At 39.1% G+C, this 13,423-nt stretch overlaps 1 protein-coding gene across 2 annotated transcripts in view; it reads left to right on the top strand.

Moving 5' to 3' along the window:
- Window positions 1-13,423, top strand: part of ME2 (malic enzyme 2) — a 72,304-nt gene that overhangs the window by 9,634 nt on the left and 49,247 nt on the right. Inside the window, exon 2 of one of the 2 annotated variants that reach the window (XM_023207530.2) lies at window positions 8,770-8,889. The exons of the other annotated variant lie outside the window; for it this stretch is intronic. Within the exon in view, the coding sequence (XP_023063298.1) occupies window positions 8,782-8,889 (108 nt within the window). The 5' untranslated portion in view covers window positions 8,770-8,781. The remainder of the gene's footprint in view (window positions 1-8,769; window positions 8,890-13,423) is intronic. 2 annotated transcript variants of the gene reach the window in all.

Genomic DNA, 13,423 nt, shown 5'->3' with positions numbered 1-13,423 from the left:
GCATGAACTGGTGACCGTAAAACAGAACCAAATAGAAATATAGACATAAAATAATTGAAGCGAAAAAACGCAATATCAAAAATAGGTAACTAAAGAGCTAGATAAGAAGTTAGATGGTGGATAAATTGCTTAATCAAGAAATGAGGCCGGATTCAGTGGCTCACGCCTGTAACCATAATACTTTGGGAGGTTGAGGCTGGCAGATCACTTGAGCCCAGGAGTTGGAAACCAGCCTGGGCAAAATGGTGAAACTCTTTCTCTACCAAAAAAAAAAAAAAAAACCCTACAAAAATTAGCTGGGCATGGTGGCACATGCCTGTCATCCCAGTTACTTGACAGGCTAAGGTGGGAGGATTGCTTGAGCCCCTGAAGTCAAGGCTGCAGTGAGTTGTGATCATGCTACTGCACTCTAGCCTGGGCAACAAAGCAAGATCCTATCTCAAAATAAAAGAAAATAAATGAAATGAAATTTTGTCTTTAAAAATGGAATTTAGAAAGGAATGGGAGGGAATACATTTATGAAGCAAAAGCAATATAACCAAAGGCTCAGAAGCTGAAAAATTTGGAAGAGGAAGGGAAAGCAAATAAAAACCCTGGACTACCACTAATAAGCTGAGTGATACTGGACTGTCCGTTTCTATCTCTGGGCTTTAGGTTTTTTTTCATTTAAATTAAGATATTTAAACTAGGTGATGTCTAAGACTCGTGATCACTATAATTGTGATTCAAGAAAAATCTATGTAAATCTAATTAGAATAAAGCACTATTTAGTTTAAGGTTTATGTACTTGGTAATATATACTTTTAGGAAGGAAGCTCTATAAAGGGTATCAGGGTCATAAAGATGTATTAAATAGTGTGGTATTGTACTGAATATATTGATCTTCCCAATTCTGTCACAGAGCTCCTCCAACCCTTGGATTTCCTGAATGATAGGAGTGTCTTTAAAAAAATGTTTTCAACTGATGCATAATAGATGTACATAGTTTCAGGGTACATGTGATAATTTAATATATTCATATAATTTGTAAAGATCAAGTCAGTGTATTTTGGATATCCATCACTTTCAATATTTGTATTTATGCTAGAAACATTCTTTTAACTATTTTAAAATGTACAGTAGATTATTATAAACTATAGTCACCTTACTGATCTAACACTAGGTCTTATTCCTTCTGTCAAGCTGTATATTTGTATCCATTAATCCCCTCCCCCCATGATAGGCATGTTTTTTGTCATAATAATCCCCTTTTGATCACACCTGAGTGTATGCTAATCACATGAGGTGACTCTACTCTGCCTAGGTAGAGCCCCTAGGGAGCCTCAGGATAGGGCTGATCACTAGAAAGACCAAGTGATTAGAGGGTTAGAACTTTCAGCCCTATCCATGAGCTTTGGGGAAGGGGGTGCTGCACATTAAGCTCTATAAAACTCTTGAACAACAAGATTTGATGAGCTTCTGGGTTGCTGAATACATGGTGCTGGGAGAGTGGCCTGTCCATAGAGGGCATGGAAGCCCTGCATCCCCTTGCCCCCAATACCTTGCCATCTACATCTCTTTATCTGGCTCTTCATCTGTATCCTTTGTAATAAAGGGGGATCTTTTTGAAGATGTATTAGAATAAAGCAATTTACTGCGGATAATAAGACTTAAAAATGGGCCATGATTAAAGACTTGATAAGAGTTCATAATAATAATGATACAATTGACAAGGAAATTTAGTTATTTCTGTGACATAACAACAGTTTAGCATTAGAATTATGACTGACAACATTTCCTAAGATGTATCAGATTTCCAGGAAATCTCATGCAGTTTTGGAACACATATTGACCTGTTCATGTTAATGCGACTCTAGGAAATGGTTAAACATTATTCTTATTTGATAATGCTTCCCATATAATTTAACATGCCCAATAAGCCTAATATGTTTTACTTGTGCTTCCACGGGCCCTTTTGGAATGTCCAAGAATTGGTTTAAGGTCAAAAAGGCATAATTTGGAATTTGAAATTTGATTTGGTGATAGTTTAGAGATTTCAAAAATCAAGAATCCTCACTCTTTGATTTGTTTTCCAAAAAAACAAAAGGCTCAATAAAGACAGCATGATGCAAACAGAGTGTTTCTTCTATTTTGCAACCTACTCAAAAGGCAAACTACAGTCTTTTGTTATTTTTTTATTAATACTACACAAAAATCTTGTTCAGAAGAGAAAACCAAATTCAATATATTATTATTATTTTTTTCCTTTTTTGTACTTTTTGTGGAGACAAAGTCTTACTGTGTTGCCCAGGCTAGTCTCGAATTCCTGAACTCAAGTGATCCACCCATCTCAGCCTCCCAAAGTGCTGGGATTCCAGGCATGCACCACTGTGCAGGGCCTCAATGTATTACTATTAAAGTGAATTTTAATAAAGCCTTATAAACAAATTCAATCTCAGTCAACTTTGACCACACAAGATAAGATTTCTGTAAATTTTTTGCAACTACTTACAAAATTATTTCAGGTTTTTTTCTTCTCTAACTTGTTTTATCAATTTAGTTTTATCTATATCATTTTTTTCCTTCGTTTTGAAACTTTTAAATAACCTCTAAACTAGACGGAATTACTTTTTTAAACAAAAAACACATCTTTTGTCTTTCTTATAACCTTCCTCACCAAAAAGCATCCTGCCTTTCTTGTAAAATAATTTTCTTTATATCTAGTTGTTTTAATTACATGTATTGCAATTTTGACTCTTACTAATTTCCAGTATAAAGCCTAGCAGGAAGCAATTTTAATTGCTATGTACCAGGTACAGAGTCCTGGACAGAGCTATTAAAACTATGTCTGTCTGGGGGACCCAACCCCTTCTAGCATGGCCAGGAGGCACTGCTGGATCAGGAGGGCAGGACCATATATAGGGCCTGGCTCTGCCCTGCAGCTGGTGGCCCAGGTACTGAAGATAAATGTATGTACCTGGGCCTCACCATGGTCACCTGTGTAGACTGCAGAATTTAAAGGCTCAAAACCAAAAATGTAAGTTCAGACAAATCAAACAAATATTAAAAATATCTCAGGAGCAACAGTTTGATAACCTTAAAATAACGAAGAAGAAACTGTGTAAATCTGACCAGTAGACCCAAGGCAAAAATGTCTGAATTATATTTAATACTGACAATTTTGAGACATTCCTATTTTATTTTACCAACAATTTTTAAACTAGCTTTAGTTCAAGTAGAATTTAAGCTTTTTCAAGAAGGGGTTTGGATAGGTCAGAGGAGACACCGAGGAAGGTTAATCTAAACTACCAGACTACAAGGTGGAGTGGTCGTCTTTATAAATCCCACAGGGGATCCAAAGCAGGCAGTTTGAACATACAAAGGAGTTTTACTTTGTTGTAAATCTGAATTCTGCTTCCGATTTTCCTTTTGTATCTTTTCATAAATCTCTGAAAAGATAAGAGGTCTCTGAAAAATTTTCTCACAAATACAGCCAATTAATTTATTCCATAAGCACCTAAGCCAATGAGCCTTTTTCATGGAAAGTCCCAGAGGTAACTTTGCAGGTTTAGAATACCATAGACATGAGTGACATTTTTTAAATGGCACAGATGTGTTTCCGCATGATCCCCAAAAGAATTCACTCCCACAAATAGGCTAAGATAGCAGAAGACTCTTGTTGCCATAGACAGTGATGGTGTTAGTTCATGGTGTCTCCAGTATCACACAAATTTGTGGGGGGCACTAGTCACAGACCCGTTTCTCCATGACACCAGGAGACCCACCTGGACCACCTGGAATTGGACTTACAATTCCTTTTTTTTTTTTTTTTTTTGAAATGGGGTCTCACTCTGTCATCAAGGCTGGAGTGCAGTGGCACAATCTCGGCTCACTGCAACCTCTGCCTCCCAGACTCATACAACCTTCCCACCTTAGCTGGTACCACAGGTGTATACTACCACACCCAGGTTAATTTTATTTTTTTTGTGTGTGTGTGTTTTGGTGGAGACGGAGTTTCACCATATTGACCATGCTGGTCTCGAACTGCTGAACTCAAACAATCTGCCTGCCTCACCCTCCCAAAGTGCTGGGATTACAGGGGTGAGCCACTGCACCCGGCCTGGACTCGTAATTCTTTATAGTTTCTTTACTTTCTGAAAAAATGTTAACATCTTTAATCTGTTTGAAGGGTTTTGCTAACTGTAATGGCAAATCCTTCTACCTCTCCTTTTTCAAAATTTCTTGGATTTTCTCACATTTGCTCTTTCAAATATACGTTTAAGCTGAGTCTAAAGCTCCATAAAGTTCAAGGATGCAGTGAGCTATGATTGGGCCACTGCACTCCAGCCTGAGCTCAGAATGAGATCTTGTCTCTAAAAAAATAAAAAACAAAGCTCTATAAATATTCTTGGAATTTTTGTTGGAATTGCCTTAGAACTGTGTGGATTGTTTCGGAGGAAACTGATATTTTTACTGTTGACTATTCCCATCCAGAAATGGGTATTTCTATCTATATATTTAGGACTTCTTTATGTCTGTTAATTTCTCTGTTGGTGTACTTCCTAGGTATTTTATACTTTGTATTAGTATTGTAAATAGAATCTTTTATCTTATTAAATATCTTATTGTTGATATAATCAGCCACTTTGCTGAAGTCTTCTTATTAGTTCTAGTATTTTTTTCAGTTGACTGTCTCAGATTTTCTAGATGGCAGTTATATCATCTGCAGCTTTAGACCTGTGTTGTAAATGGGCCCAAAATAATGCTGCTTTTTTATTCTAAGAAAAACAATTCAGTGGAGTCATGAAGTGAAAAGTATAGTAAAAAATTACTCTTTAAGCCCAGGCACGGTGGCTCACACCTGTAATCCCAACAGTTTGGGAGGCCGAGGTGGGAGGATCACAAGGTCAGGAGTTCGAAACCAGCCTGGCCAACATGGTGAAGCCCCATCTCTACTAAAGATACAAAACATCAGCTGGACATGGTGGCACATGCCTGTAATCCCAGGTACTTGGGAGGCTGGGGCCGGAGAATTGCTTGAACCCAGGAGGCGGAGGTTGCAGTGAACCAAGATCATGCCATTGCTCTCCAGCCTGGGCGATAGGGTGAGACTCCATCTCAAAAAAAAAAAAAAAAAAAAAAAAAAACCCTTTAAATGTGCTTGAATACTTGAGTTATTAAAAAATAATAAGCATAAATATACAGAATAATAGTAATAAAGAGTGTATATGCAAAATCGTAATTTTATAGTATTTTGAACTTAAAGCATCAAGATGGTAGCATAAATTAATTTCTAAAAAGATAACCTGAACACTTATTTTTCATCATGGTTATTTTTGCTACTCTATTATGACTGTAATAGAAATACAGCAATGAAAAAGGATGAGGATAATGATGTAGCACCTGCTTAATGAATAAGACCATTCAGATGAGTAAAATACATAATTTCAATAATTTGTGTTACCTTTCCCCTGAAAAGTCTATCAGGAGGTTGTTAGAGTTTGATGCCTCTCCAGTAGTCAGCATTGGTAATTGAGGAAGTAATTTGCTTGTGTTTGACTCAAAAGGTTTGTGTAGGCTCAGCTACTGGTTATTTTTCTGTCTTACTGTCTTTTGAACAGCTCAAATATTTCTTAAAAGGGTCTCAAATCTCCTATGTGTGATTTTGTAGTTTTATTCTACTGACAGAACATATTCAGAAATTAAATCTTTTTTTAACAATACATTGAAGATTTTCTACTACTGCCTTTTCCTCTTACTCTTTCTGCTCTTCCCATTTTCTACATTCTTTGTCAGTGTTTTCTTTTTCTTTTTTGAGATGGAGTGTCGCTCTGTTGCCTGGGCTGGATTGCAGTGGCCAGATCTCCTGCCATTCTCCTGCCTCAGCCTCCTGAGTAGCTGGGACTACAGGCGCCCACCACCTTGCCCAGCTCTTTTTTTGTATTTTTTTTAGTAGAGACAGGGTTTCACTGTGTTAGCCAGGATGGTCTCGATCTCCTGACCTCGTGATCCGCCTGTCTCAGCCTCCCAAAGTGCTGGGATTACAGGCTTGAGCCACCGCGCCCAGCCTGTCAGTGTTTTCTTAAGGCTCACAATTGATTCTTAAATTTCTTCTTTGAAGCTGTGAACAAAACCATCCCTACTATCTTGGCCTGGCTACCTGTACAGTGTTTTTCACTTTTTTGACAAAGAGCTGGAAACCTTTTAAATCATTCACGCATTATTTTCATTTATGTCCTTCATGCTTGATTATTTACAGTTTAATTGCATCAATGACTATTTAATGTGAGTGAAACATTCTTGGCAATGTTGAAGGACTTCTCACTCTGACTGCGTCATATTTAATATCAGGCTTACCATCCATACATGGATGTGTTGATGAAACGCTAAGCCTCCTGCAGGTGGCCTTGAAACATCAAATCACACTTCATTTCAAAGGTTGGTGGATGGAATTGGTATGGGAGGCAGAAAACAACTTCAGCGTAGTTACTTGCAAACTGGAGTGTTTCAGTGTCCAGGAATAAGTGATCATGCAACACCTTTAAAACATCCCTTTTTGGCCGGGCGTGGTGGCTCACGCCTGTAATCCCAGCACTTTAGGAGGCCGAGGCAGGTGGATCACCTGAGGTCAGGAGTTCAAGACCGGCCTGGCCAACATGGTAAAAATGTTGTTTCTACAAAAATACAGAAAAAAAAATTAGCCAGGCATGATGGCGGGTTCCTGTAATCCCAGCTACTCGGGAGGCTAAGGCAGGAGAATAGCTTGAATCCAGGAGGCAGAGGTTGTAGTGAGCTGTGATTACGCTGTTGCACTCCAGCCTGGGCAACATAGAGAGACTCTGTCCCAAAAAAAAAAAAAAAAAAATCCCTTTTTTGGTTGGGCACGGTGGCTCATGCATATAATCCCAGCACTTTGGGAGGCTGAGGCAGGTGGATCATGAGGTCAGGAGTTCAAGACCAGCCTGGCCAATATGGTGAAACCCCATCTCTAATAAAAATATAAAAAATTAGCTGGGCGCGGTGGCATGTGCCTGTTTTCCCAGTTACCCAGGAGTCTGAGGCAGGATGGCAGGATAATCCCTTGAACCTGGAGGCGGAGGTTGCAGTGAGGCGCCACTGCACTCCAGCCTGGGTGACAGAGCCAGACTCTTTCTCAAAAATAAATAAATAAATTCCCTTTTTTGAAGTTCTCACTGACCTCTGGATTGAAATATGTGTAAAAGTAATCCAGAAATCATGCTGCCACTGAACCCCCCACCTCGTGTGTGTGTGTGTGTGTGTGTGTGTGTGTGTGTGTACAACACAGGCAGGATAGTTTCCTTCCTGCCTTTCGGGTCACAGGGATTTGTAACCCTTATAGTAGAGCTTGGCAAAACTTGTTGTAAAGCATAAATACACAGAATAATAGTAATAAAGAGTTTATGTTGTAACGGACCAAAAGGAGGAATGGGGAATAACTGCTTAATGGGTATAGTGTTTCTTTCTGGGATAAAAAGATATTTTGGAATAAATAGAGGTGGTGGTTGTACGACTATAAGAATTTTCTGGCCGGGCGCAGTGGCTCAAGCCTGTAATCCCAGCACTTTGGGAGGCTGAGGCAGGCGGATCATGAGGTCAGGAAATCGAGACCATCCTGACCAACACAGTGAAACCCCTTCTCTACTAAAACTACAAAAAAATTAGCCAGGCGTGGTGGCGGGTGCCTGTAGTCCCAGCTACTCAGGAGGCTGAGGCAGGAGAATGCCGTGAACCCGGGAGGTGGAGCTTGCAGTGAGCTGAGATCGTGCCACTGCACTTTCGTCTGGGCAATAGAGCGAGACTCCATCTCAAAAACAAAAACAAAAAAAGAATTTCTGAAATGCTTCTGAATTGTTCAGTTTAAAATGGTTACTTTTATGGTATATGAGCTTCAAAAAGAAAAAAAAATCCTTATGTAAATGGTTTTGCTGCCCTCTCACGCAGATCATGGATTTCTCCACAAATAGAAATTCCATTTAAAAAAACTTAACAGCATAATCATTGCAATGATTTGTAATGTTTAAAGAAATAAATAGGCATTTCAAATTCTGATTTTTGGTGAGGTAATTGGTAAGCAGAAGAATCTATTATCACTAAATATTTTAGATTTAATGTATAGTTTTCTCTTTAAAAATGTCCATGTTTATGATGGATGCAAGTATTTTATACATTATTTCATATAAAGTAATTATACCCAATTACTTTATATGTTTTCTAGCCAATTTATATGATTTATGTATATTAAATAGCAGGTTTGCTAAGACAAAATGTTCTAGTATATTAAATTTAAACATTAAACGTAGTACATTAAAATTCTAGGTCTAGATTAAGAATTAGGATAGATTTTCTTCCTCTGTGTGTGTCTCCACTTTCCTATTATTTACTTTTCTACTTTCAAGCTAAACTCTCACTCACTAAAATGAAACTCACTTTTCTATTTATTATGTTACCTTGTTTCTTAACCTCTTAATTTGTTTCTCTCACAAGTGGGAGATGCATACCTTGCCACACTTGTGTGTCTAGAAAGAGGTTAAATGTTTTTTGCAGTGTCTGATACATAGTAGATGGTACATAAAGAGTAGCAGTTATTATTTCCCGAGAACATAAGAGTGTTATCAGAAAAATTAAGTTTTCACCTTCGCCTATTGTTACCTTTTTAAAACAGTTGCAGCCTATGGAAACATAAATGTGTTTTGAAGACTGATACCCGATGGACATGGAGGCCTATAATATGATTCTCATCAGTGGGTTTATTTGGTTTGTTTTTTTCAGGTGAAAGAAAAGATGTTGTCCCGGTTGAGAGTAGTTTCCACCACTTGTACTTTGGCATGTCGACGTTTGCACATAAAAGAAAAAGGCAAGCCACTTATGCTGAACCCAAGAACCAACAAGGTGGTAACATTAATACCAATGTACATTTTCTCTCTTCATGTTAAAGGTTTGATATATTTAAGACTGATAAGGTGTGACATATTTTTGTAGCTTTATGCTAAGGCTGTTCAGAGATAGTTGTTTACATGAACTTTTTATGCTTCTCTACATGGCAAAATCGTGGTTGCTTTATACCCCCTAAATTTCATCCTCATTACTTTTACCACCAGAAAAGGATTGACTTTGATTCCTAGTTCTAACTTTAAAAAATAAAAAATAAAAACTTGGAATAGTGCTTTGACCAGGACTTTGGGCCACATGTGAGATATTTACATTTCCCCAGCTCACATCAGGTACTCACCCTGAGCTAATCAGTTGGGTCCTTGGAAGGTAGGGTCAAAATTGTGAAATGAAACTTTATGTAAAGTCCACATCACCCCACCTCCACCTATCTTTTTGGACACAAACCATTGCACACAAAAAATTTTCCCCATTAGTTAGAATGAAGAGATGACTGCTTCAAAAGAGAGAGACTCTTGACTCTTTATTATACTCTTGGGACAAAAGTGACGCGCAATATTGAGATCTAGTCATGACTTCGTCCTTCATCTGTATTTAGTTCAGTGGACAAATGCCTGTCTGTTTTTTAGTGGCAATATTAAATAGTAAGTAAAAGTTCTGGGAAGAGATTTTTTTACAAGAAGCTTGCAAGAGGATACATTGCAATATGTGAAATTTACCTTTTGGGGAAAGGTAAATTCAAATGAAAAGTGTGACTTATTTTAAAAGAACAGTCATAAAAAACTTGTCAGTCCCATTTGTTTCCCACTATCAGGGAAAATAGTTTATTGTTATCATATGATAAGTAATAAGGGGTTTCAGGCCTACAAAGGGGAATTTGACCATGGGTAACACAGAGCACCTCACCTTCGTATTCTTGTATGTGACACAGAATGAGTTCGGCAAGCAGTTAGTGCGTTAAATGAAGCTTAATAAAGAATATTCTAATCCTCTCTTCTTTGTGCTTGACCTCCCCACATCGCATTTGCTCTTTAAGATGCACCTCATTTCAAATCCAGTGCTCCTGTAGAACCTTTTTACACCACTGGGGACTGGAGTAATTACTCCCTCCTCTGAAACCCCATAGCAGTTTCTTCCTGTACCTGTGGCAAGTAATCAATTAAGCTGTTATTGAAGTCATTTATGGTAGTTACATTTTCATGAATTTATATCTTCTTGACTATATTTCTGGTTCCTTTTGGGCAGTGACCAAATACTTCTGTGTATCTTTTACAGTGCTATGGGTGCATTTGATAAATATATTGGTTTTATTTTATCTTTTATCTTTATGGAAATAATTTATTTAAAACCTACTCTGGGGATTTAGAGATTATAAGAAATTTATAAAGTACATTGAGTGGCAAACAAGTTTGCAGATGGAGCATAGTCTAAATGCATTACCATACATCTCTAAAGGAAATAATGTCAGCCAGGCTCAGTGTCTCATGCCTGTAATCCCAGTACCTTGGGAGGCCGAGGTGGGTGGATCACCTGAGGTTGGGAGTTAGAGACCAGCCTGACCAACATGGAGAAACCCTGTCTCTACTGAAAATACAAAATTAGCTGGGTGTGGTGGCGCATGCCTGTAATCCCAGCTACTCAGGAGGCTGAGGCAGAATTGTTTGAACCTGGAAGTGGAGGGTGCGGTGAACCTAGGTCGTGCCATTGCACGTCAGCCTGGGCAAGAAGAGCAAAACTCCATCTCAAAAAAAAAAAAAAGAAAATAAAGAAGATAATGTCTAACATCTGGCCTTCTGAAATCTCTAAGATTGAATAGCATCTGTATGGTCACATCATTGAAGGGCCGCTTCTGGAAACCCCTTACACATCAGGAAGAGTTTAATTTTTGTTTAAAGAATATAGACCAGTGATTCCCAATTCATAGGTTATAGACTCCTCAGGAACTTACCATGTAAAGAAATCAAGTTTGCACTTCAAACATTGTAGACTTAATAACTTTTCACATTTTTGTAAATATTATTTTAAGGATATATTGCTGCTATAATTAATAAAATAGTAATTAAAGGCAGTATTGAATTCTGAATCTTTTTAAATATATGTCTGTAATCACTGTGTATTCAAGGTATACCTGCTCTTTGTTTATAATACTTTTTTATTGTGGTGAAGGAAGCATAATATAAAATTGACGATTTTAACCATTTAAAAGTATACAATTCAGTGACATTAAATTCATTCAGTGTTGTGCAACCATCACCACCATCTAGTTCCAGAACTTTTTTATTATCCCAAGTAGAAACCTAGTATTATTTTATTGTATTGTATTTTATTTTATTTTATTTATTTTTTTGAGACGGAGTCTCGCTGTGCCACCAGGCTAGAGCCAGTGGCACAATCTCGGCTCACTGCAAGCTCCACCTCCCGGGTTCACACCATTCTCCTGCCTCAGCCTCCTAAGTAGCTGGAACTACAGGCGCCCGCCACCACACCCAGCTAATTTTTTGTATTTTTAGTAGAGACGGGGTTTCACCATGTTAGCCAGGGTGGTCTCAATCTCCCAACCTTGTGATCTGCTCGCCTTGGTCTCCCAAAGTGCTGGGATTACAGGTGTGAGCCACTGTGCCAGGCCTATTTTACTTTTTTGAGACAGGTTCTCACTCTGTTGCCCAGGCTGGAGTGCAATGACACTATCACGGCTCACTGCAGCCTTGACCTCCCTGGGCTCAGGTGATTCTCCCATCTCAGCTTCCCGAGTAGCTGAGACTACAGGCATGTGCCACCATGCCTGGCTACTTTTTGTATTTTTTTGTAGAGACGAGGTCTTGCCATGTTGCCTACGTTGGTTTTGAACTCCTGGGCTCAAGCTATCCACCTGCCTCAGCCTCCTAAACTGTTGGGATTACAGGCATGAGCCACCACACCTGGCCAAAATTTCTTTGAAGTTATTTATGGTAGTTAATGACTACCACTTTAAAAGGTGGGACACCCTTATGCTAGGTTATAAGCAGGAATTTAGGTGGTAAGTTGAGCTTTATCATTTACTAGCCATGAAACTTTGGCAAACCCTTCAAATTCTCTAGGCCTTAGTTTTTTCATGTAAATAATATAGGTAATAGCATTTGGAAACATTTAAAGGGCTATGCAAGTATAAAATTGTATTTCTCCTTTTCTCTGCATGCTCATTTGGCTAACTTTTCTAATAATTTTCTGAAATTCAGCTCTGCATCCTTTCCTATACAGCAGAACGTGAGCAGTGGTTGAGCAAGTGAAGCTTCATCTGTGATTACAGCCAATCCCCATGGCTTGCATTACCACATGCGCTCTGCCTCCTGTCAGAGGAGTGCAAACCCTATTGTGAACTGTGCATGCAAGGGATCTAGGTTGTGCACTAATTATGAGAATCTAATGCCTGATGATTTGAGGTGGCACAGTTTCGTCCTGAAACCATTCCCCACCCCCTGAAATATAGTCAACAAGATAAAAACTCATGAAAATGTTACTATCATCAATGACTTCAATAACAGCTAAGACATGAAAAGAAAAATTGTCTTTGGCCGGGGGCAGTGGATCACACCTGTAGTCCCAGCACTTTGGTAGGCTGAGGTGGATTGCTTGGGCTCAGGAGTTTGAGACCAGCCTGACCTCGTCTCTACCAAAAATACAGAAAAATTAGCCAAGCATTGTGGTGCATGCCTATAGTTTAAGCTACTCGGGAGGCTGAGGTGGGAGGATCACTTGAGCCCAGGAGGTGGAGGTTGCAGTGAGATCGTGCCACTTGCACTGCAGCTTGGGTGACAGAGTGAGCCCCTGTCTCAAAAAAAAAAAAAAAAAAAAAAATTGTCTTCCGTGAAACTGGTCACTGGTGCCAAAGAGGTTGGGGACCACTGCTCTAGGAAGTTTTCACTGACGCTTTTTTCTACTTTCTCACCACACTGGGTGAGTTAGTTTGTTCTCCCCGTTTGTTCTTTGATCATTCTTGTGCTCACTTCTGTCAATACCATTTATCATACTCAGTTGGAATTACCTCATTCCTCCCTTGAGGACAAGGACCATATCTTAGTCTGTATCCTCAATATCTTACCCCAGAGTGCTTAGCACACACAGAGTCTCAGTACATGCTGGATAGATGGATGAATGCATGAACAAATGAGCACACAGGAAAACAAAATCTGACATGATTGGTGCTCAGAGTTTCACAGATAATTAAACATGGGTTTTGCTTCCAGAAAAGAAGTTTGGATTAGGTAGCAATTTTGTTACCTACTTCTTGTAAAACAAGTTAGGAAATACCCCTATTCAGGCCGGGCGCGGTGGCTCAAGCCTGTAATCCCAGCACTTTGGGAGGCCGAGACGGGTGGATCACGAGGTCAGGAGATCGAGACCATCCTGGCTAACATGGTGAAACCCCGTCTCTACTAAAAAAATACAAAAAACTAGCCGGGCAACGTGGCAGGTGCCTGTAGTCCCAGCTACTCAGGAGGCTGAGGCAGGAGAATGGCGTGAACCCGGGAGGTGGAGCTTGCAGTGAGCTGAGATC

The sequence above is a fragment of the Piliocolobus tephrosceles genome, chromosome 18 (assembly GCF_002776525.5).
Source record: "Piliocolobus tephrosceles isolate RC106 chromosome 18, ASM277652v3, whole genome shotgun sequence".
Lineage (NCBI taxonomy): Eukaryota > Metazoa > Chordata > Mammalia > Primates > Cercopithecidae > Piliocolobus > Piliocolobus tephrosceles.
This window is presented reverse-complemented; position numbering and strand designations above follow the sequence as displayed.